This window comes from Apteryx rowi, unplaced genomic scaffold (genome assembly GCF_003343035.1).
Source record: "Apteryx rowi isolate R43461 unplaced genomic scaffold, aptRow1 scaffold_9, whole genome shotgun sequence".
NCBI classification, from domain to species: domain Eukaryota; kingdom Metazoa; phylum Chordata; class Aves; order Apterygiformes; family Apterygidae; genus Apteryx; species Apteryx rowi.
Window position 1 is genome coordinate 6,535,823 of NW_020451204.1, and position 25,420 is coordinate 6,561,242.

The following is a 25,420-nucleotide window of genomic DNA, read 5'->3' on the forward strand; positions in this document are numbered from 1 at the left end:
CTTTTTGTTTTGTTTTGTTTTGTTTCTTTTTTTTTAAATGGGTGTTTGGAAGGAAGCATGGGGTGGGGGCTATGACAGCTCCACCGTGCTCAGCTGTGGCTGCTGCAACAGCTTGTCTCACTTTCAGTGTAACAAGAGCACTGAGTTGCCCCGTGCTCTGGGGTCGTCTGCATGGTTTAGTGAGGCAGGAGGGCAGGGCAGGAAGGGGACAAGGAAGGATGGGGAGGTTGAGAGAGGTGACACAAGCTAGGTTACACTGTTTTTACAGGGCTAATTTATTTCTCCTATTGAAAAAAAATAACTGCATAAAAATCATAATCACAAAACGGAGCATAAAAATATGTGTTATTTTACCCCCCAGGAAAGGACAGACTTGGGGTGAAAGGGTTAAGCTGGGAATTGAGATCTGAATGTGAAGCCTGTCTCTGTCACAAGCTCTCTGTGCACTTTAGCTGAGCTTCAAAGGCACAAAAAGGAAGTTTGGGGCCTAAACTCCCACTGACAACAACAGGGGTCAAGCATGAGACTGCCATGTGGGCCTCTGAAAACATCCCGCTGCCTTTCCAGATGCCCGTCTGTAAAATGGGGAGGAGAAAACGGCTGTGCCTCGCAGCGTGTAGACAAGACGTGTTTGGGAGGCGCTCAGACATGTGGAACACATAACTGTCCAAAACCCAGCAGTTCACACCCTTCACAAAATATCCCTCTGTTCCCATGTCTCCCCATCGTCTCCCTATTTATGGCTAAACTACGGCGTGGTGCAAAAAGGATTTGAAAGCCTTTTCTGAGCTGTCGGTAGTTGCCGTTCTTGGAGGGTTTGTCGCAGAATCAGCACAGGTAGATGTGCAGAAGTCTTCGTAATCACTCTGTCCTCCTCCCTCCAACACTGCGAGACTGCTCCCCACGCTCTCAGCCTTTTGTATTTTGTCCTCTATGCTAATAAACCTCACAGGCAACAGTGCTCAGTTCATTAACTCCAGCGAAGTTTCTCTTCGATGATTAACTCCAACTGTCCAAACACATAAGGCTCCATGGGAGCTATTCAGGTGCTTAAATGTAGGCGTCTAGTGCCATATGACATGCCCCAGGGTACCCTGCCCGGCCTCCGGCTGCTGCCCTAGAAGGGAGTGGGTCTGCCATAGGTCTGGTGTCATATCTGCCAGCCCTGGATCCTGCCTTGGATCCCCAACAGCTTCAAAACTGTATTAAACACCAATGTTTTGGGCACTGGAGCAGCTCCCCAGATAGCTACACTTGTATATGTAGTTTCTCTATTTTTGTTGGCAAGGTATAGAAAGAGGCAAATGCTGACTTTTGGGAAGGAAAGTGACCCTACAACCTGAGTTTGCATCTTTTTCTTTTTTCTGTAATGCTACTCTCCAGAACATATGCATAGGTTTTACCATTGCTGTTACTATGCTCTCCCTTTGCTCCCCAAATATTTTTCTGCAGCCTCTCGCTCATTTTGCCCATGTTGATCTGAGGGGTCTCACCCTTCCTACACACAAGGAATCCAATCTGCAAAAATGTTAATACCCACAAGAAAGTATCCACTTTCCTGTTCATAGCCCCTCAGGAGAAACAAGGCCTAATTTCTCCCTTCAGCCAGACCTCCTAATGTAAGCAAGCTGTTCCCTTCCCAGTTGTCTGGCTTACGTATGGTTTCAAATTGATGTTGTTAATTCAGCGACAGATGCACAGGGTGCCATTAGTGGGTCTTTTTAAATGGAAGCATAATTTTTTACCCATCAAGAGCCTTTTACCATGTTGGTACTTAACCTTCACCAGGGAATAAGAGCCACAGCAAGGAGCTGGCCGTATTTTCAACACAATCTTGCGGAAATGCAGTGACAAACGGATGCATGCAGTTTTTGGTGTACCCGTTTTGGGGCTAGTTTAAGTCAAAGAATCCATGTTGAGGGCAGGTTTGCCTCCCCTTACACCCAGGCTGGGTCTGGTTCTGTGTCATTTGGCTTCTGTTTGTCTTTCGTTGATTTGCAGGCCTGAATCCAATGCCTGCCTGTGTGGTTGGGAAGATTTCTATTGACTTTAACTGGAGTTGTATTAGGGCTGTAGCAACTTTAATGTTGTGGAATGGACAACTGCAGTCCTATGCTTATTCGAGAAAGGGTACCTTGCAACAGGAACTGGGATAGCATCTCCCCAAACACCCTAGAAACAGGGCTTGGAGGAAATTACTTGGCAATACAAGCTGAGATCGTGGTTCCCCTGCTCCTTTAATAGCTGCCCTCACTTTGAGCCTGCAGACAAGGTGCCAGTTAGTGGTGCTTGTGGTGGGGTGAGTTTCTGTGATGTGGTGGTTCGCCCATTGGGATCTCTTCTGAGGTCAGCAGCCCATTTTGGATCATGCAGCATGGGGCAGCTTTCATATGGGAACAATTTTTGGTAGTGGTCATCATTACAGGCTGTGCATGAGATCATTTAATCTTCAATGGACACTTAAGGAGGTCTTCCTGAGACTGGCTTTTGTGCACAGCTGCACACTCATGTGTGCATGTGAAAGGGAAAGGGATCGCTAAAAGAGGATGAAAGAATTATACCCTCTTTGAGTCAAGGAGACTGTCCACACTGTGGGCTCTTATTCATTATGACAATAAAACCGGAACCAATATTATCACTTGAATTTGCAAAACTGCTTATCAACCTGCAAACATGCAAGGGGTACTTGGGGAGTAGCTGTTCCATATTGCACCATGTGTACCATTTCAACTGCTTTGGGGTGAGTGGGGAGGCTATGGTGGGGAAACAAGTGCCAAAAATGGCTTTTCTGCAAAGCTGGCAACTTAGAAAAAGAGCCAGGGGAGGGATCTGAGTGCTGTATGGTGCGTTTTGGAGAATTCAGGTGCAAGCTGCAGAAATTTTCTCATCAGAAACTCCTTCCAAGATGCAGGCAAGCTCACCAGGCACCAGATGTTACAAAGAGCTGCAGTCAAAGCCCTTCAGACGCAAGCTTCTTTTGTGAGCACGCTTGTGGTTTGCTGGCTGCCCCCTAATTAAGCTGAGCCTGGAAGAGAAGAGGCCCAGGGATCTACATCCCTGTCAGCCATCTGAGTCTGAAGGATGTTTTTACCATTTTTATTGACTCTGGAACCAATGCAGTGGAGTTTGCAGACAGCAGGATGTCAGAGGCTCCTGATAAAGAAGTGAAGGTGTTTTGCGAATGAAACATAGGGAGGAGTTGCTGGCTTGGCCACTGATGGCCTAGGTGACCTGAACAAAGGACAAATGTGCAGAACTTTGGGCCTCGCTGGAAAGACGTGGAGGGGATGAGCTTGCTGGCCGTATTCCAGTCATTTCTCCAGGTATGGTGAGGAAATACACCAGTGGCCAGGCAGAGTCCAACTTAGCTCCTTATCCTTCTAGCTACAGCTCATGCACAGTGAACAGCATATTTGGAAAAGGAGGATAACAAGGCCTCTATAAGGAGTTCACTGAGGTGAGGGGAGTTGAGTTAATGTGTGCTAGGCTCTGGGCTGTGCTCTCTCCCTTTGTGCTCAGGAAGCCTTGTCTGAGTACTCAACAGAGGAACCATGCCGTATATTCGGGAACCCCTGGCAGTAATGAGGCCATTGGTAGCTCTCATGGTTCACTGCAGCTCATGGCAGGGATGAGGCAGAGAGGGCTGCTTAAGGGCAGCACTGGTAGTTGGTGCACAGTACTCTCTGGATTATGGTTCCTAGAGAAATGCACCCAAATAGCACAGTAGAGCAATTCCTAGGCCTCTCTATCCTGAGCTCTGGAAGGGGCCAGCAGCGTAAAGGAACAGGCTCTCTGATGCTCTCTTTTGCCTGGTTTACCCAGAAGAGCTGCACCCAGCACAGAACTGGGCAGTGTACGCCATGGCTGGATGACCCTGAGTAAACAGTGTGAACCATTTTGCATTGTGTCTATTAACAAGATAAAAATGCCCAAGTACCTGGTGTCTTGTTTTTTCTTTTTTCTGTGTACAGGTCTACCCCAGAAGCATCTGAGGTGGGCCACAGGCAGAACGGGGTTACTCAGTGATAAGCAAGCTCGCAGTGATTTCAGATATCAAGCTTGGTGGCTGTTCAGAATCAAACCCAATACTAGAGACGTCAGGAAGGATCAGATCCCAAAACTGAACCGTCAGGCAACACTGAGGGTTGTTGTGCTCCTTTGCAGGAGAGGGTGCCATCTGCTCTTAGGATCATACTGGCATTTTTATTTCACAGATCTGTAGAGCTAGGATACCAATGATGCCTCAGTCTCACCTACACTCTCCCTGTGATTTTGGTAGCGTTTGGTGTTTTCATTAGGAGTCTTAAATTTTCTAGGAGGCATTAGGGCTTGTGGTGCCTCAAATGACAGTTCTGTGGCACTCCTGCACTCTTTCCCTCTCTTCGGCACTTATGAGACCACATCTGAAGTACCATGTTCAATTTTGATTTCCCCGATACAAGAAAGATACCGACAAACTGGAGTGACTCCAGTGGAGGCCACCAAGACCATTTGGGGGTTGGAACACATGATGTACAAGGACAGACTGGGTTTATTCAGCTTAGAGGAGTCTATGGGAGGATCTAACCTGCTATCTGTCTGCTGTCTCTGGTGACCTAAATGGGAGTTATAAAGAAGATGGAGCCAGTCTCTTCTCAGAAGGGCCCCGAAAAAGGACAAGAGGCAATGGACACAGGTTGCAGCAAGGGAAATTCTGATTAGATATATGAAAAAAAAAAAATAGTGAGGGTAGTCAAACACTTGGCCCTGAGCAACCTGCTCTAACTTTGAAGTTGGCCCAACTTTAAGTAGGCGGTTGGACTACAGACTTCCAGAGGTCTCTTCAACTTAAATTTTTCTGTGATTCTAAACATCTAATAAATGACCAATTGTGATTGTCATCGGACTTACTAACCTATATGGCTTCTCCCAGTCCTTCAAGTCTTGCAACTTCTTAGATGATTAATGCCTTATTAAATTATACTATGCAGAAGGAACAATCATCTCTCTGAATGCATGGACTACCACCTCAACCCCCAGACAAGATGTTCCGAGAGGCTTCTAGGAATGACAGGGAAAGAACACAATACATTTCTAGCAGCCCAAACGCAACCTCTTCACTCACCTACGCCCAATGCGAGAGCCAACCCTGGATGACATCCCAATACTAAAACAGGCACTAAACAAGGAAACTAAACAATGACAGTATTTTCACACAGCTTGCCTGAGTGCAGCAACAAAATCCCAAGTCTTTTGTTTTGCAATTTAAAGACACAACAAGCACAAAAAAATTTCCTGCTTGGAAATGTAATTCTTTCCACTGAACAAACCAGCAAGTGAAATTCTAGGGGCTGAGCTATGCAGGAGGTCAGGGTGGAGGTTATGAGTAGCCCTTTTCGGCCTTAAGATCTATGGAAATCACAGCTCCAGTGAAGTCAATGGCAGTTTTGTGCTATTGATTTCAGTGGGACCATGGTTTCCGGGCATGAATTTGTGTTCTGCCTTGAGCCAGCCCTGCTCCCATCAATCATACCTCTGTCAAACTAGTCAGAGTGAATGAGGAAGGATTTGGTTCAGGCAGAATAGCACCATCTCAGCTCAGACAAATGGGGTCTTGTTTCAGGGGCAGATTTACCAAGAGATTTCCGTGGGCTGTCACCTGTGAATTACCATGACCTATTGCTGAGGGTGCCCCCCTGGTCATGCGAGGGGGATGCTGCTGTACCATAACCAAGCCCTCCACCCTGCCACGCTTCCATTAACTCCTGTATTTCTATCAGTTTGGGGTAATTTTTTTCTCTGACTTCCTAAAGCAAAAAATAAAAGGTTTCCTGTCTGATTTGATTTAGGAAAACAACCCCACCAATGATCTTCCCAGAGGCCTGCCTTCCTCCCTTCCCCCATTAAATGAGAGAGTGGCTTGGCTAAGTGGGACTTTTGGTGGTCTGTCAACAATCCCAGCTCGATATCTAATTACTTCTTCCCCTCAGGCTTCAGGACTTTCTTTTTGCCAAACAGACAAACAGTTTCTGGTCCAACTTGAGATCCTTTTTGCTATATGCTGTTCTCATGGGACTGCACCATCCCAACAAACATTTCTGTCTTGACCAAACAGAAATTGTGTCTAGATCTATATAACCACCAGTCTATATTCATTTCCATTATGGAGAGACAATTCCCTATTAAATTTCAAAGGGATTTATTGGCTCAGAGACACAGCAAAGCAACAGTTCACAGGGGGAAGAGCAGTTATTTGGACAAAATGTTATTTGTCTACATAATGCAACTTGATATTTGTGGGAGATTTGACTTTGACTTTATGTATGAACAAATCCGCCTTTGATGTACATATATCTGGTAGATGCTCTTACATATTGCACTGCTGTCACCATGCTGGGTGCGTCTAAATCAATATGTCTACAGAGAACTTTTTTTAATGACTCTTGTAAGTCAAATTTTCTCCTTTTTATCCTTTACAAAAAAATTCAGAGTGAGTAGTTCTTCCTGCATGGAAGATTTCTCCTTTCTGACTTAATACTCTAATACATAGAGAAAGGATGGCCTATAGCCAAGGAGAACCTACAGAAGGAATCTATAGCCCATGAATCAGCTATGGCATACTAGAATGATTCCTGCAGTCCACAAACCATTCCTGCCACTTTCTTCCCTAAAGATCCTCTTGTCTTACCCAGGGGCATGACTAAAGCATGTCTATCTTGTAACCAAAATCCATGAACCCCCATCCTATGAAGCACATACGCCCAGTCACGCTATGAGAATGCACATGCATATGGGATTGCATGACTGAAAACATGCCCATGATGGAGGGTGCCTGCACTTGGGGTTCTGTGACAACAGCAATCCCATACACATGGTGACAGGCTACAACGCATAACCTTGTGAGCCTCCTTCCCTGGCCACTGACTTAAAGAGGCCTCATACTCATAGCCATTGAGTCCTGGCTCCCTGCCTGGCTTCACCTGGCGATGAAGATGCTCAGGACTTTAAAGCAGTGAGCTCTGACGAACAAAGAGAAAGCATTTGAGAAGGGTGGGACATGTGGTGAGCCTGCTGCCACTTCAGAGCCAAGCACAAGGGCTCGAGGAGGTTTGAATCTCACTCCAGATCTCTGCCCCAACTTCAGGGCACTGAGGTCCAATTTGTTTCACTTTGTGCTGTTGGAATGATTTGTTTTTGCATCTTGTTGAAGCTCCTGCTGTGTGCTGCAGAATCATTTAAGACTTGGCTGCTGCTTTTATAGAGAGTTAACCTTTAAGACCCGAATACGGCAAAGCACTTAAAGCAAGTGAGTTTTACTTTGATGGGACTACTATATTTAATGGTAGCCATAGGCTTGACTGGGCTGGATCAGGGGATGGGACCTCATGCTGCAGCCTTTGCATATGCATATTCTTGCAGAAAACCCTGGGAACTGTGGGCATGACAGGCTTCAGCACAGTTCATGTACACTGAACCGCTGGAAAAAATGCTAGCTTCCCTGTAGGACAGCACTGCTGTAGGCTATGTATTAGCACTTACATGTATTACAGTTGGTCAAGCTACACATTTACCTAGATGATGAAAACTGAGCAGATTTTTTTACAGTTAGTTGATTTGGGAAAAGAACCCCACCAAGGATCTTCCCAGAGGCCTGTCTTTCTCCCTTCCCCCATGAAATAAGACAATGATGTTTTTACAAGTTCCTCTATCTAGGCAGTCTGCTTAGCTGTCTGAGATCAACCCTGTTTGGGAGAGACACTGAAGCAAACTTTTATCAGCTTATATGACATAAAAACTGGCGATTTTGACCTATACCTAAGTGCTAATTCATCCTGGCTCAACCACGGCAAATTCCACAGAGCCAAACTGTTCCCACCTTGCCCTGAGCTATAGGGTCCTTTTCTCAGGCTCCATGGAGTTAGGGTGTAGATTACTGAACATTTCTTTCTCTGGCTGCCGTGATTTATGCAGCCTGCACCCGTCCAGCTCCTACAGCTGTGCTAGTGATACTGACTGTGGACCAGACAGTGAATGGGACTGGGAATGATCGAGGTTAAAAGTGCCCACTTTTTTGGGCTGGATTATGCAGAGCTCTGATCACTTCTTCAGACCAGTTTCCTTCCTGGCTATGCAACTATACCAGCATGACTGGGGAAGTGGCCCAGAGGAGGAAATGAGCCGTAGTGGCAGGGTTGTGAGGGGGAGAAGGGTGGTGAAGGCCATTTAAGCTCGTGCAGCTGTCAAAAGAAATGTTCACTGAACAACAGCCTAGTGGCACATCTGGCCAAACCCCATGGAAATCCTCAGTCTCAGGGACAAAATCCTGTTTCCCAGCCCCATGTGCTCTGATCTGATTTATTCATCTCCCAGTGCTCTTGACAATTTTTTGGCACAGTGAGGTGCAGTAGGAAGTCATGGGGGTTGCTTAGGGCAAGTGTAGGCAGGAAGGGAAAAGGGGAAGAGCTTGGTGTTGGATGGTAAACAATCCCGAAACAAGGGCAAGCAGCAGTAAAAAAGGTGCTAGTGACAACACTGTCTCCTGTGTAACAGGGATTGAATAAGACTTTTCAGCTGGGGAAGGTCTTAACACTCTGGCTGCTCTTCAACAGCAACAGCTCTGGGTTTTACATTTTGTTGCGGAATGAAACAGGGTGAGCAACCTTTCTCTGTGAGAAGGAACAGCACAGTGAGGAACCCTGCTTTATATATGTCTCCCTCCTCAAATGCTGTACGTTTGCAAACTCTAAACTAAGACTGAATTACTACACTATAAAACGAGTTGAACCCGCCATGACCTGAAGACTGGTTCAGTTTACAGCCAAGTCCATAATCCAAAAAGCATGAAGGATCAGCAATGGGAAGAGAAATAAAAGTGTTGAGCAGAAGGAGTCGGCAGGTAGTCCTTAACAGTCAGCTAATCACAATGAATAATTTATTACAGCAATGCCACTGAGAGTCCACTAGCTTTTAAAGCAGTATTTCCTGGAAATGTTTTTTGCTCCTCTTGCATCGTTCGTAAAGTTGAAATATTTTATCCCTGTCTGCAATGCAGAGGTGTTTGTGAAGGTCTTAGGAAAAGATGCTATTCCACAAAGAGCTCAATTAGCCACAAGGCCAATACACTGTCTCTGACCCCAGCTGATTCTGCATGCTCTAGGGAAAGACCTACCTTTTCTGAACATACCCCCCGGCTCAGTGGCATGCCAAGGAGAGGAATGCTCGCTCCATACCTCTGACAACAGAAACCAACCTGCTGCCAAAGAAAACACCTTCCTTGAACATGAAGGTTTATAATTCCTCCAAAAATCCTGTTTGAGTACAACCTATTCAGTTTTATAACTCTGGCTGGAAGTGTCACCCATGCACACTTTTAGTCCTTTTTTAACTCATCTAAGCTCTTGACACCTATTGTATCATGTGGCAAGGAGTTATGCAAGCTAACTGTGCTCCATTTAACCCATTTGAATTTCATGCTTCTTCTGCCTTTTTGACTGTCCTGATGTTCTTCTGTGATGGGTCAGGATAGAGACCAGTTTGTCAGCTTCCTCCTCTCCATCAGTCATTAGTTTCTGTACATTTCCCATCAACCTCTACTTTGTGCTTTTTTAAGTTACTGGTCTGTCATTCCTTCACCACAGGAAGCACAAGTTTAACCACTCCATCAATGCAATTATGGACCTGACAATGCTTCATTATGCCCTAAAGCAGAGAGGAGCTCTGTTTGTTCTGCAATAAAGCAGCTCTTAATTAGGCTATTGCTCCTCCTGTGTAAATATCTTGTTTTGCCTCTGGAATTGGGAAAGTTCACTCTATCTCTTGCTGTTTGGGAAAGGCCAAGTGACATGACACAGCAAGCTTTCACTTTCTGACAAAATTAATGTGTTGATTACTTTGCCCATGCTGTCAACAAGCAGCTGATTTCTCTCTAATCAGACACACAGAACTACTAATTTAACATGTGCTTTGTACTGCTTGGCACACTGGGTCCAACCCAGCTCTTGTTTTCTCATGTATAAATGGAGAATCAGTCTCTTGCCATTGTTTTGGATTTATAACACTACTACAAATTAAATTCTTCTGTAATGAGAAATTCACAGACCTTTGTGGTGACCTTATGACAAAGGATAGCGTATTTTTGCTAAATGTTTCATCTGACCTCAGAGAAAAGATAACATTTTGGGAACAAATGGCAGAAACTGATACCTGGCTGTCACAGGGAAAATCTTTGTCAAACTACTTTCACAGCTGAATTTTGGGATACCTCACATTTTATCTTGTTCATGAAAGTCTTTATCCTCTTGTGTCCTCTTCAGTCAACTGGACAATGAGAACACTGACAATGTTTACAAGGCTGAGAGCAAAATGCTCATCTTAAGTTTTGTTGCCACTAGACTTCTGTGGAAGAAATTGGAATAATACCAAATAATGGCACTTCTTGCAAAGCAAGCAAACACTACCAGATTCTCCTTTAAGGTCTTTTCATTTTCAGTGAGAAGTTAAACAATTCCTGTGTCTGTTTAACGGCCATATGGAAGCCCTTTGGCTGACTCTGTTAATCATTCATTCTTCAGTTTGGAGTTAATTGTTTACTAAAACTGTTAAGCTGTGTGCACTGAAAGATGCCTTTGGGCTCTTAAATCAGTGGGAATATCTCACTAGAACAACAGAGACATGCCTACTGCTACTATAGCTGCTGCTTGAGCATGCAGGACTCCTCGTCACAGAGCTCTAGGCTATGCCACTTCTTCTTCATGTAAGGATCTCCCGGGATGGAGTGGAGTAACATCCCAACCCGCTGGCTAAAATGAACAAATACTGCTCACAGACAATATAGTCATAGAGTGGTCCTGCAGTGCCTGTTTTTTTTTCTCCGATTGCTCTGCAACTTGAGGAAAAAAATAATGACCTTTCTCTGAAAATGATGGTTATGGTCACTACAGCCTCAGTACGTCATGAGAGAGTGGTGCTGATGCATCCTGTCTGAGAACTTGGCCCTGAAGAATTTGCTTTGATTTATCATGAATTTTGGATGGTGCTGAACCAAGACAGTGGATAAAGCCCAGCAGGACAGTGACTCTTTTTGGATGCACACCTAGCCCTGAAGGACGTTTTCTCTTCACAAGGAAGAGTTTGTAGAAGCTAAATCTTAACGAACACAGAGGGAGAAGGATTCTGCCCATCCTGAAGGCTGCAAGCTGCTGCTACAAAGATGGCACTGGTTCTGCAAGCCACTACTAAACTTCCAGCTGCCTCAGCATACAGTTAGCAGGACAGCATTATGGGGTATTGATGCAGCCACCTCTCCACACCTGATATTCCCTTCTTCTTGTTCAGCTGTAGTGATGGATTTCGTGAGGTATACTTCTTGCTGTTCAATAGAGACCAAAATTTTTGTGTTTATTCAATACCTAAGAATGAACTGCTATCAGATCATCACTGATACAAACCAGATCTGGATTCAAAAAGGCAGCATTCAAAAGGAGACCTTCAGACAGGCTTGCTGAGTCTCTGAGCTAGCCCCCAAACACACAGGGGAAAAATAGGAAAGAGAGCAAGAGAGTTCAAAATGATGGCTTCAGGGCTTCCAGAGAATCAAAGTGTAGGCAGGAGGGAACACAAAAATAGAAGCACAGAATCGCATTAGTCTCTGCTGGCCAGTACAAGCCACATTCCAGTTTAATAGCCCTGCATTCCTATCTGAACCACCTCAGACTATGTGCCAGATACCCATCTCAGCTGCATCCTCAGCAGTGCTGGAGGACTTACGCCTGAGTGAGAATGGAGCAACAAAGATCAGATTCTGGCCCAGCGTCAGCCCTGATTCTCCTCTCTGAACTCATCCAGTTTGCTGACAAACCTAGTTAGCTTTCTAGAGACACATGGCTGATTTACTCGAGCAATTTAATAAAAATGTGGTTTTGACTGACTGCTAATGGGATCATTTGAGATAGGCTCAGCTGCTCAGTGTGGGTTACAGTTTTACTTACAAACACAATAAGCATGGAAAACTATCTATGATGACATAATAGGAAAACATTACAATCTCTCTTATAAGACAAGCAAGGTTTTTATATGCATTTAATATAAATTTCATGGTTTCAGCTGGTTTCTTGCTACAATTTTCTGCTTGTGTTTTTTCCAGGGAGATTTATTTTTCCATTGTAATTTTTCAATTTGTTCCTGGTGTTGGCAATGTGCAGGAACAAAATAATAAAGATCAGAAAACACATAATCTCATCCCCTTCCCTGCCCCCCCACCCCATTAATTTTGCCTTGCAGAAAGTTCAGTAGCACTAACCTCTTCCCCTTTGCACAGGGAGGTCTTGGACCAACCCATACTCACACAGTGAAGTGAACCAGATTCCATGGTAGGCTCCCAGATACCATGGTTATCAAGTGCGATTTTTAATCTAGTTAGCACAGAATTAAACATTGCACCTCGCTGAGGCAATTGGGTTGTTCTCACCAGAGGGGTTTTACCACCTGTGTAGGGTACAAAGCCTTTTTGCTCTGCCTATGGAGGGTAAACACACACTATGGAGAAATAATGAAGCCTCAGTCTCTCTATCCATGTCCTCTCCCTGGTTTATACTCCCCATTTTGGGGTAGCCCTTCCAGTGGATGGGGTTTGTGAGCATCATGTAACAGAGTAATACTTATCCAGGCTCCTTTGCACTGCTGTGGTCTCTGGATTGTGGCAATGGACAAATTCTAGCCCGGAAATTCCTGCTCTCCCCTCCCACCCAACCTTCTCTCCCAGATTTATGACCACTTCTGCTAAGCCACAGAAGTTCTCAGTGGTTTATATGTAAGGCTGCATTATTGTTTTGGGTCTCCTGGATCTCATACATAATTTGCTGAGACAAAAAACAAGTTCCCAATAACAAGAAAACTGGCATCCTATTTTTAAGGTTGCTCATTATTGTTCTTGAGAGAAAGGGTAGGAGATGCCTGCAGTCTCTCTGGTGATGTGAGAGCTGGAGGCAGAGAGCCAGCCAAGCTGCTTTCAAGCTCTCAAACCAAGGATACAAACCAGATCATACTGAGCAGCTGAGAAGAGAAAGTAGAGAAGCTAAAAGAAAGGAGGCTTGACTCTTCCAGTGGAAACAGTTGTCTCCTCTCATGCAGCCAGAGTACCTGGCCTCATTTCTTCTTTCTCTCTTCTGATGCTCCTTCCCACCCCAGTCACCTCATCAGGATTGGTGGAAATTGCTATAGCTTCTAAATGGCTGAATCCTGTCATGGCAGGACACTGTTTTCCTCCAAAGAGATGTTTCTATCACTAAGACTGGCTTCTGAAGGCATGTTTTAAGGACATGTCTCCCCTGGGGTGTTGGCACTGATGGAGATGTGTGGGTGCAAACTCCTAGCCTAGGCACGTTTTAAACTATCACATGTGTGAGTATGGCTTGCCCTGCAGGTAATGATTGATCCCAAAGAGATGCATCTTTTAGAGCACAGATGCTCTGGGAAGATCCCCTTATTCCCCTCACCCTCTCCTTCAATGAATAAAAAGCCCAATGAGTAGTCTTCAAAGAATAAAAGGTTAATCAATGCATTTATTATCTCCTGCTGCCTCCTTAGCATTTCTGTTTTCTACCAAAACCTAGATTCTAGTTTATTTTATTAGAAGATGCTGTCTGTGAATACCAGGCCATGGCCAGATCAGAGGAGGTGAAAGAAAGGGAGGGGAGATGCCTTGGCAAGAAACAATGCAAAGAGAAATGCAGAGTGCGTTAACTCAGTGGAAGCGCTTTTGCATCCACAGAAGATCTGCCTAGTTGCTCTGAATCACCCAGGTCTGCATGGCTGCCTGCAAGCAAGCCTCAAACCTTGGCTTACCTCCTAATGTCTCAGTGGGTCTGCAGTACAACAAACACCGTTGCTAACAGACTGTGCCTGTCAGCCTGCAGAGCGTGCGCTCAGAGATGAGCTTTTTTATGTTAGACTGTGTCCTAGGTAGCAATATCAGAACACAGGAGTGCCTAGTAGGATGAGCTCAGGGGATCAAAACCTTCCTCCTCCCAAATGCACGGACATTTCTTAGCTAGATAGCTCAAAAGCAATTTGAAAGACCTGGGACAAATCACGATTTTCAGATGCATTGAAAGCCCCACTAAAAATTGTAATAAAGAAACCAGAATGGCTAGTCATCCCTGACAAAGCTCAAGTTTTGTGATCAAATCTGTGCCTGCTGTGCCTGGATTTGTGAACTGTTTTAAAGTAAAAGTAAATTTGTTCCTAAACAAATCAGATACTGAACAGAAACTTTTTAATGTCATTTCATTAGGCATGTGATGAAAGTCTTCTTCCACTGTTTACCTGACATTAACTCTTCAGTTAGTAAAATCTCTGCTTATCAAATGTAATGCTGTCCCTGGAAAAATGTGCAATTTTTTTTTTTTGTAATAAATGGAAGAAGCTTTCCCATCTGTTCTTCCCTCTCCCTCTCTCCAATCACTTATAGCTTGACAAAACACTACCAAAGGTTAGCTGAGCACCCCCATAGCTAGTGGGGATGGGAGGTCTCCAGTACTTGAGAGGATCAGTCCTTCAGTTCCCATTTATGCCTTATTAACCATGCAAAGAAGAATCATAAGTTGCAAGATTGAGTGATGCTTATTTTCCCCCCATACCACAATAGTTAATAAATTAGGAGTGTCTTTTGTCTGCAGAGGCTTTTGAATGCAGAGAATTGGACAAGTTTGGGAGAATCTTAACATCCTTCAAAATCGCAGGAATCAGTGCCAGCATTTGGCATGCATCACACCACCAAATCAAGCTATAACATGAATGGCAAGCCCAGCCCTTGATAGAAAAGTAAACACTTACCTTTCTTGGTTTCACTTTGTCGTGGTAGTCATATTGAAAAATCCCCTTGTAGCTAAGTCCTAACCACCAAGGAATTCCCTGCTTGTCCTGGAAGAAAAAATAGAGGGAGTTATATAGAATGGGCAGGGGAAATACTGGAGATTTCTTAGGTTGTTATTCAAAGTAAAGATTTGTTTTAAGCAAGATCCTTGAATGTCGTGGGTGCTCTTAAATCACCCCTGCTAAATTTTCTCAAGTCACTAAGCTCCTTGGTGTCTAGGGGAGATCTGTTGCACTTTCAGCCATGACATATAAAACCATTTAAAATGCATCACCTGCCATTAAGTTACTCAAAATGCTGTCAGGGGAGGTTTGACTTTGGTCCCTTGTGCCATGGTACATCCTCTTCCTCCTCCTTGTAAATTATTCAGTCTGAACACTCAGAGATTGGAGAGGAAGGAAGGAGAATTGCCCAGCTGACTTGAATTATGGGGAGGGATTTTAGCATTAATCTTGAAAATGCAGCATTAATGGGATCCAAGAGTTACCAAGTGATAAGGTCTGACAGGCCCGGACCCAACTGCTTTGCATCTGAGTATGCAATAAAACAGTCTTATGAAGTAATGGCTGATATCTGATACCAGCCTCTTTGCAATTTGCTGAACTGGAGTCCTCAATGAAATTATATCTGTTCTGTTAATGTGACAGAGAAAGGCAGGGTAAAACCCAGCAAAACCAAAACCCCCACATAAGGCAGAAGCAAAACCTATTATGTGCAATATCTGCTGCCTCGCCACTGCTCACTGATGCTTATTGATCACAGCGAGTTCACTGTAGCAGCTCTCAACTGTTTGCGGGCTTGGGCACCCAGCCCAATCCATCAGTTCTTTCCTGGTCTAGCACAGTGCAAGAGAGATGGGTGCAAAAGGGTATTGGAGGGACCCTGCCCTCTGGCAAAAGACAAGGCTAATGCTTTTCTACAAAATGCCATGCGCATTAGCAGGAACAGACTAGGAACACATCTCCCTGAGACAGATACTGTCAAGTATTTGTATTTTTGTGATACCTCATGTGTGCAAGATAATACAGACATACGAAAAAACATACGAGTTGTGCAGAGAGATAATGATGAAACACATCAAAACTTCAGGGATGATAAGTGGTGGGAAATACTCTGGGCAGTATGGATCTAGCTTTCTGTATATGTTTATTGATTTCTCTACTTAAAAAACAAAAGCAACCCTCCACTGCTGGTCAGGCAGGGAAGTGATAATAGAAGACTGGAAGATTTGGTGATAAATCACTAGACAAAAGAAATGAGAGATTTCATGAATACCCGCATGAAATCCACATAGTTAGAAGTAGAGATTGGCTTGGGCAGGGGGACGTGTTAGCTTCAGAGGATGGCCCAGTGCTTTGGCATTAAAAAGATGTACTATATCTATATCTAGTTATCTACATCTCGAGTAATGGAGCTGTAGTCTGCAGATCATGGCTGGCCCTAGTTAGTTGCTCATAAATCTGCAGGCTGGGAAAAATCTGACCTCCTGAAACTATGAAAAGGGGCTGGCTTGTCCCTTTGGTGCCGGTTCACTGGCATCACCAGAGCTTGCTGCTGCTTGCGGGCTGAACATCCTAGCACAATAGAAGGATTGCGAGAATTTTATCTCGAAGAACAGGATTTTCCTCTCTGGAGTTGTATTTACCAAACATTCACTACACAGTTGAAATAAGTTTACCCTACCACAGGAAATGAAACAAGACTTTAGTAATAGTGTATTGTATTCTGAAAGCAGGACGGTTATTTGTACCTCTCCCCTCCCCTCTCCAGCATCATTTTAATTCAAGAAATGACCCTTTTTTAGTAGAGCGTACCTTTACTGCGTAATAATGCACTCCATATGTTGGGAGGGATTCTACAATGCTCATATAACTGCAAAACAACACATAAGAGAATAACATGTCTGCAAAACAGAGAAGATTGTCTGAAAAAGAAATACTTAAATAAATAAATACTTAAGTAAATACATACTTAAAAATACCGTATTAGATGAGATGGAGACATAGTTACATATTGGATTTACAGCCCAGTATAAATACTTTCTGACAAAAAAAATGTCATCAGAAGGTGCTCTTATTTCACTTACTTCACAATTGCTTGACCTCTTGTCTGACCATTTAGTTTCTTGTAATGTTCAATGACTCGGTCCTCACTGGAAAGGAAGAAATGAGATGTTGTTTTATCTAACTGCAGTATCATGTCTAGGAAGCTTGCAAAATGTAAAGAGACACTTCTGTTAACACAGCTACCAGTCGAGGTAATCAAAACATGCCAAGTGAAAGTGTTAGATAATGGGATTTGATGCAGTCTGGGGAAAACAAGGGGGATGCAAAGACTGAAAACAAAAAATGAATTTCTAAGAGCTGGTTTTCTGGAAGAGGCTCATTTTATTCACAGACATCATGTCTATTTGTACAGATTTTTCCTCTCTGCCTGACTTCCCTTATCTAAAAATGGCACCTATGATGATTCACTGCATGGCAAAAAGATCTGTGTTGGAGCTGCTCAAGCTCTGATTTGCCCTACCTGATGCAAATTCTTTCCAAGCCCACCAGCCCTCTTAGCCAGCAGAGCTTTCTGAAATTGGTGGCCAGTCATATCCCTAAGCCTCACAGATTACCCTTTACTGCAGCTGCATAAAACCATGTGCAGGAGCACTAGTGGAAATACTCTGGAGGCATCTTTCTCAGCAAGGAGTTAAATTCTTAGTGTACACAGAGGCAGTGTCTGTAACAGCAGGTTAAACAGCGGCAGGGAATGTTTTCAGGCACTCAAACTCAGATGCCTACGCTATTAAAGTGTGGATGTGCCTTTGCATACTTTTGGCTTATACTAATTTGCATTGTCCCAGGCAGCTCCTGGCAGTGGATTGGGAGTTTGCCTGGGGCAGGGTCCATTCCCACTCTAGAGGCAGCCCTGTTGCTTTGGAGACTAAGAGAGTTTCATGGTATGGATGAAGGCTCTTCCATGCCAGTGGGCCTCAGTGTCAGAGAACAGTTCTGGGCATGTTTGATATATGCACGCTGATGCATGCTGAGACATACACTCATACACAGTGGCGATGCAGCATCCAAGAGCAGCTCAGCATTATCCAAATGACAAACTGAGAGACATTTGTAAGTTCAACTTTAAAGAGTTTCAATTCTACTTCTCCAGTGAATGGGTAGCAGGAGGGCACAGATCCAGAGCCAATACGATGAGTACAATGAGCTGTGACAGCAGAGTCACAGCATGGCAAAGTATAAGCCAAGGTTCTTCTTTCAAAGGTTCACAGTGTTCTCCTTTGACTTTAATAGCATTCCCCTCAATCTACAGTCATGCAATTCATCACAGCCTCAAAGCCTGGTGATACTTTCAGAGTGGTCTGACTTTGGTTCTTCTCTCACTTCCAACAACGTAATGCCCATGGAACCAGCTCTGTTACATTGACATGACAGAAGACTCAAGTCCTAACATTTAAACCCAGCCTCTTGCTCCTTCTGTGGTAATGCCAAGGATGAGGACTCTGCTGAGTCTCCTGGAGGTACAATGTAGACCTTGCCAGTTCAAGAGGAAGAAAACCTAAACTATTTTTAAGCCACATTTGTGCTCTCCCCACCTGGCACCGCACAAGCTTCCAGTAGTACCAAGCGTCTATCTAATGCCATTATCTTGCATGGGGTTTAGGCCAATGCGAACTAGTACTGCTCTCACAGAATCACAGAATCACAGAATGATTGAGGTTGGAAGGGACCTCTGGAGATCATCTAGTCCAACCCCCCTGATCAAGCAGGGTCACCTAGAGCACATTGCACAGGATCGCGTCCAGGCGGGTTTTGAATATCTCCAGAGAAGGAGACTCCACAACCTCTCTGGGCAACCTGTTCCAGTGCTCTGTCACCCTCACAGTGAAGAAGTTTTTCCTCATGTTCAGATGGAAGTGTCTGTGTTTCAGTTTGTGCCCGTTGCCTTGTGTCCTGTCGCTGGGCACCACCTCCCCACATTTCCCAAGGTTCAGTTTGCAGTGGGGTCTTTAAAGGCACAGTCATCCACAATGTAGTAATCCTTCCTCCAGGCAGAACTGGAGCTTGTCTCATCATTGCTCTCCCCATACTCTTCCTTGTGCCAGAGAGCCAGAACCTCCACGAGAAATAAGTTTCCCTGCCCCTGCTGGGCCCAGCCCTGCTGACAATGCCCATAAAGCCCCCTGTGACATCACAGGTAGAGGCCACACAGAGACTGCTGTGACATCACATACAGGATGCTCCGTTCTGTGATGTCACAAGGAGGACATTCTGCACTGTGACATGCCAAGCAGGCTGTTCAGTGCACGGATGGGGCACGGGGCCCTGGCACAGGGGAGCTGGGGACTGTGCACCCCTCCAAGCATCCCCAGTAATACAAAGAAGAAGGGAGAGGAACAGAAACAACTAAGTAGACAGCACAGGGTGACTCAAAGTAGATGGTCTGTCGGATTGTCAGCAGGGCCAGCTGTTCTCCCACAAGGCTGCCATTTGTCTGAGAATAACTGCTTTCCTTGCTCTCTTGCCAGGTGACTCCCCCCACTCGTCCTGACGAACTAAAAGGCTCTCACTGGGGCAGGGTGAAGAGATGTCCCCCACCAGCATGCCACTGAGGCTGCAGGGTGCTGATTGAGTTGGTGACAAATTACATGGGCAAAGGAATAGTCCAGCTCTCCCATCAAATCCCTCAGAATAATTTTAATGTTTAGAAAATGATCCTTAAGGAAATTCAACAGCCATGAAACTGAACTCAGCCCACTGATCCAAGCAAATAACTCCCACAGATGTTATGGGCATGCATCTGAAGACAGAGCCTGACTCTCCTGCTATGATCACTGTAAACAGGATTACTTTTGGAGAAATAACTGAATTACATGCGTGTTCAGTGCTGGAAGATCTCCAAACAACATCATTCTTAATGATAAAGATGGACAGAGAAGGCTTACAGCCCTTTGTAATTACCTCCTAAACCCTGATTACATGTGGATGCAATTCATCTCTGTCTCAGACAGGAGCAAATCAGAAGTGACTTCACAGAAACCATGGAGTTTCTCCAGCGGAAAACTCCTGTGAGAGTAGAACAAGGTGCTATGAATTGCTCTTTGCTTTGGTTTCTACTCTGTGCACATCAAGCCCTGATATTGAAGCCATTCAAAGAATGGATAGATTCACCTACCTGCTGATTATCTAATGTGATTCTGAATGTGGCCTGCTTTCTTAACGAGCAATTAATATAAAATAATGGATATGTTCTTAGACCATATCTCTTGTGCAGGGAAGCCAATCGATGGCCCATTTCCTTCAAAGGGATAGATAAGATGTCAGGGAGCTTTCCTGAACAGTGGGATGAATAAAATTATGTTCTCAACCTGTACTAAAAGATACGGGATAATGCAGGCTCTCTCAGTTCTGCAGAGCAAATGCAGGCAACACTCTCTATGCCTCTGCTGCCCCATTAAGATACTGACTGTCTATTGTAAAATGTTCTGAGGTCTACAGATGAACAGTGCCAGAAAAGTATCATCCTTGTTTCTACTTTCATTTGGACATAAAATAAAGCCTGAATTATTAATAGAGCCATGACTACTTACAGTGGGATTCCCTGCCTTTCACCTAAGGTATCTACAATGCTGGGCTAGTCACACTTCAGGGAGGGAAACAGATACTCCAGAGCACATTTCATCCAATCTATTTTAGATGTCTTCCTTGGGAGGAGGTGACTGCCACTTCTCTCCACTGACAATAAGGGAGCTGAGGGACCCTAGCTCAGATGGAGATGAAGATACATACATGGTCAGATGAATCCCACCCTGGCTGCCTGACAGTCATTCCTCTTTCTAACAGTTCTTTCTTTTCATTCCTGCAGCCCCGTGCAAGGAGGATCATCCATCACAGAGGTCACCTTCTGCCTCCAACTCTGAGATGAGGGGCAGGCCCAGCATGTGCCAGGGAAAACAAACAAAATCATTCATGGGTCAGGAGGAGCATTAGCAGAGCTTATAAACAGTCTCCCCTGTCATTTCAGCTGTTCACGTAGAGCGGCTGCGGCGCTGTTACTGACAGCTGGGAGAGTATGTGGGACACTGCCTGGACCACCAGCTGACGTCTCTTCTCCCCCAGCTTTGGCTTGTTGCTGTGTCAGTGACAAAAAAACTCATTCATAATGCAGGGATCACAGAGGGCATTTAACTAATGTGGAGACACGGGGGCTGCCAAGGCACTTACTGTCTGTTTGGCAGCTCATAAAACATTCCCCCCAAAGCTCCAAAACGAATACACGGATGATATCCTGCAGCAGACAACTCTGATAAAGATCTTAAGACCTACCAGGAAATCCCTCCTGTTTCAGCAGCTAACTGAACTGGATGGCAGACAATTTGCAAACAAATGCAGGGCCAGAGTTTCTCATCTTCAGAGCCAGATTTTCAAAGGTATTTGTTTCCCCCCTCTCCTTCCAACACAGTGTTTTAAATAGCTGTCCACTCATTACTGTGCTTTACTGTTATCCTGTTTCCACCCTTATTTGTCCATTTGAGGATATTCTCAAACTTACTAACAATGTCTGTGTTTGCAAAGATCATGCAGTCATATACCGTCCCACTGAAGCCTGCAGAGCACCTCTCGGGCCTAAGGGACCAACAGCAGGATCAGAGCCTAAGGTCTGTATTGTATTAGCACAACTAAATAGCGGTTTACAGTTGATATTTTCAGAGTGGGATTTTCTGGCAACCTTGATGCCTTAGGTTGCTAAAAACAAGCTTTCATTCAGAGTCTGTTGGAACATGGGAGGAATCTGCTTTCCCTCTGGTGCTTCTGAAAATCCCGTTCTAGCACCCACTTCTGTGCTATTGCCTCTGCTCCTTGCACTCTTGCTGACAACTAGTGCTGGGCTGGCTTGCTGGGGAGGATCTAAGTGGAGCTAAAATGTGATAACAATGGGTGGAGAGGAGCACTGTGGACTAACATACTTTCTAAAGGTTCTCTCCAGCCTAATTGTGATTCGTTTTGTATCTAAAATAACAAATACTGTCAATTGTTTGCATGCATAGGCAAGAGAAATCAAAACTCAGGGCCTCAGTTCCTGGATTGTGTGGGAAGACTAGAAGCTCAGCTTTCACTAAGAAAAGAAAAGAACAACCTCCAGCCCCCCACTTCTTGCTTCACCAGTTATCAGCGATGCTAAGAGACGCTTGAGAACAAGATGTTCAACTGATCCTTCTTAATATGTAGAGAGATGGAAACTGCAATGTGATGACATATGAATTACAACCTTCATCTTTACTGTGAAGTCTACAAATTTCCAAAAAGAGGTCACAGGGAAGGGAAAGGCCTGGAGCAAGGATGTGTAACCAGGAGAGTCCATGAAGGTGGAGCCAGAGGTCCCAGACCGTCTTGATTCAGCCCTGGCTGAATCTTATCTTGGTGAAGCTATCATAGTATCCACTTGAATATCTGTCTTATCACCTCTTAGTCCATTTTGGACTGTTTTTGATGAAATTTCAAATATACCATAGGATTTTTTTTGGTTTGTTTTAAACTAACTAGAACAATTACTCTTCCCATCCCTAATGTTTTAAAAGTTTCTCTCCAGAGCTGGAAATTCACTTGCTATTGCTTTGTGCTAATGCTGGAGAACTGACTGCATATAGAAAGTGACAGGGTGAAATTTGTATCAAGTATATAATTTGCATGAGATGCAAAAGTGAAGGGATGCAGCATGTCAGTACAAACAGTTGTAAAAATCTGCCCTTTTAGATCACTGAAGTTTGTTTTTCAGAGACATTTCGTCTGATTCATCATCAGCCTCTTCCTGAGAAGGTTCACCATTTCAGAGGGTGTTTATGGAAAATGCACTATTAAAAAATAATGAACTACTGGTGTCAATTGGTCTGTAAGACTTAGTCACTGAAGTGAAATCACAAGGGAGTTACAGGACTGCAGTCACTTGTTTTATTACCCTATTGGAAACAACCAGCTTCCCAGCCGGGACCTTTTCTTAGTCACATGAGAACTCCCACAAAATTAAGCACAACTGCAGCGAAGTGCTCTATCTTGTGTATAACTGTAAGTACTCGCATTTTGAGCAGGTTTTCACACAGCTCTTCTTGCTCCAGGTGACTCAGCATAGCCCAAACCCAAGGAGAGTGTCTGTAAGGAGAGAGGCAGTCCCAGACTGCATTCAGACTTCCCAGCAGACGTCCTTGACATGAGCATGGTGACTAACACTCATCAACAGTGGGGGAAGATAGGGCCTGATAGCCAGCCTGGGTTACTGCTTTCCTGCATACAGACATCATCACAGGCAACTGATGCAAAGGTTATGTGAGCACGTTAATTTGAAGTCCATGCTTCTTCTGAAGTGTCAGATTTGCCCTCTCCTCTGTCCCTGTCTATTTGTTCCCACCTCTCCTCTTGTGGTGGCACTTGAGCTTGAGTTGCCTGTCTGTCAGTCAGACCAGGCAACAGATCTGGCTGGAAATGCTTCATTTTTTAATTTGGTGGATTAGTTTGTGAAAAAAGGAAGGAGATGTTCCAAAGAGGAAGGCCATTCTGCCCCCAGTGAAACTGCAGCCTATGTTTATCAGATTTTCACAAAAGTTTGGTTTGATTTGATGGTTCTCAGGCAGAAACATCAGGCATCTGTGACCATCCACAGCTTTTGTAGAAATGCTCCTAACCTCAGCCTGGGACTGAGTATCTCCTGATGTGCTCAGAAAGTGGTTAGGCCCTCACAGACTAGCTTTTCTACAGCTTTGTACCAGGAACAGCTAATTCTGGTACTGTAGCCATGCTATGAAGAGTGGATGGATTTCCTGGCAAAGAGAAGAATTGAGATCATGAACCACAAACTGAAACTTTTTCCCTGCCATCCTTAAATTACCAGGATGCAGAAATTAAGAGCAGCAGATAAGAGAACTTCACTCCCACCCTCAGGCTTGTAGCCTAATGCTTTAAAGACAAACATGAAAGAGGAACAAACAAAAAATCAAATGAAAGCATCTCCCTATTAATGAACAGTCTTTTCCCAAATTCTCTCCTACTTGCATAGATAAAAGGGATAGGTGAGGTGGCACTGAAGCTATCTGCGAGTATACAAAATTTAACTGTGACCCTGTTTCTACCCTGGATTTTATTTTCAGTGCAATAAAACCAGAGTTTACAAGCCTCTCCCACTGAGCATCACCTAGTACATATAAGAAGATAAATAAGGCCCTTTTACTTTGGCTATGCCATGCAGAGAGAACTTGCGAGATGAAGCTCAACCACTCAGAAACAGTTCAGAGCAGCACAAAACTGACATTTCAAAACGGGAAGACTCTCTCTTGTCTTTTCACAGATGCAGAGTGCTGGAAAAGGAAATGCCACATTATACCTCTTGACTTCAGGGGACTTTCAAATTTACAGTGAATTTTCTGGGCAGACATTACTGCAGCCATTTGCCAGATGGGGAAACTGAGGCCTGGGGTGATAGCTCAACTTGCGTTGAATCATGCAATGAATCAATGGCAGACAAGAGCTAAAAGGCAGGAATCCCTGCATTCCCAGTCTCATCTCAGGTCACTAACTGCCGCAGCCTGGGCCGGATGAGACACTGCACAGTTTCTCAGCAGAATGATACATTACCAGTAAGCAAGCGAAGGGTGCTCCTTCAGCGCTGGTGTTGGAAGGGCTGGCAGCTTCTTTAATTCATTCCTTACAATTTCATTGCTGAAAGAGAGTTCAAAAGGAGGATCAGGCTACAAGAAAACAACCACAATATTTGATATGACCTGACCTAGCTGGCAGGCTGCAACAGCTCTGCATCTGTTCCTCCTTAACAAAAGGCACTGGGGTTTCCTTTCTCCTTTCTCTTTATTTGTTTTATGGCAGCCCAGTTAACTTTTCCCTTTATTATCAAAATTGGAGAGAAACTCTCCCAGATGGTTGTGTCAAAGCATTTCCTATCACTGACTCCGAACACACAAACCACCACATCACACTTCATTGAGCAGAGTCCTACGGACACATTCATACAGAGAAAAATCTCAAGGGTTGGAGAAAAGAAAAGAGATGCTTTCAACTGCAATAAGGACCCTTTGTTTAATGCCTTACAACCTGCTGCAAAAAGTAATGATTTGTTTTCTTAGCAACACAGGTTGTTCTTGGCCTATTGCCCCAGTGCCCTGGCCTTTGCACATCTTCACTGATCAGACTCCAGCTTGAATCTATATCCTGCTGCACAAAACCGTCTGCGGGGCCAGGCCTAACCACTTCCCTAACATTCCCCTCTCTGCAACCTCCAGTGACTGCTCTGGCCAGCTGGAGCAGCGTAACTGCACATGAGTGAGCAGGGAAAGCTCATGAAAGGGAAGACAGATTCTTGCAGACGAAATGAAATCATGGGATGTTCTCCTAGAGACCCAAAAGGCCTCTCCTCCCACTTTTAAACACACACAAAATTGTACACAAGCAAAATACCTCAAAGACTTGGAAAGGAAAGCAGTGTTGCTATTACTTTTAAATTCTTAGAGATACGCAGGCAAGAGCACCAGACAGGACACTGAGGAGCGCCAAATAATTAATGTTT

At 44.4% G+C, this 25,420-nt stretch overlaps 1 protein-coding gene across 1 annotated transcript in view; it reads right to left on the reverse strand.

The window, feature by feature from the left end:
• Positions 1–25,420, reverse strand: part of FRMD4A (FERM domain containing 4A) — a 215,620-nt gene that overhangs the window by 40,049 nt on the left and 150,151 nt on the right. Inside the window, exons 8-11 of the mRNA XM_026091166.1 lie at positions 24,478–24,561; positions 16,938–17,003; positions 16,666–16,723; positions 14,812–14,898 (exon numbers count right to left, since the gene is read on the reverse strand). Coding sequence (XP_025946951.1) covers positions 14,812–14,898; positions 16,666–16,723; positions 16,938–17,003; positions 24,478–24,561 — 295 coding nt within the window. The remainder of the gene's footprint in view (positions 1–14,811; positions 14,899–16,665; positions 16,724–16,937; positions 17,004–24,477; positions 24,562–25,420) is intronic.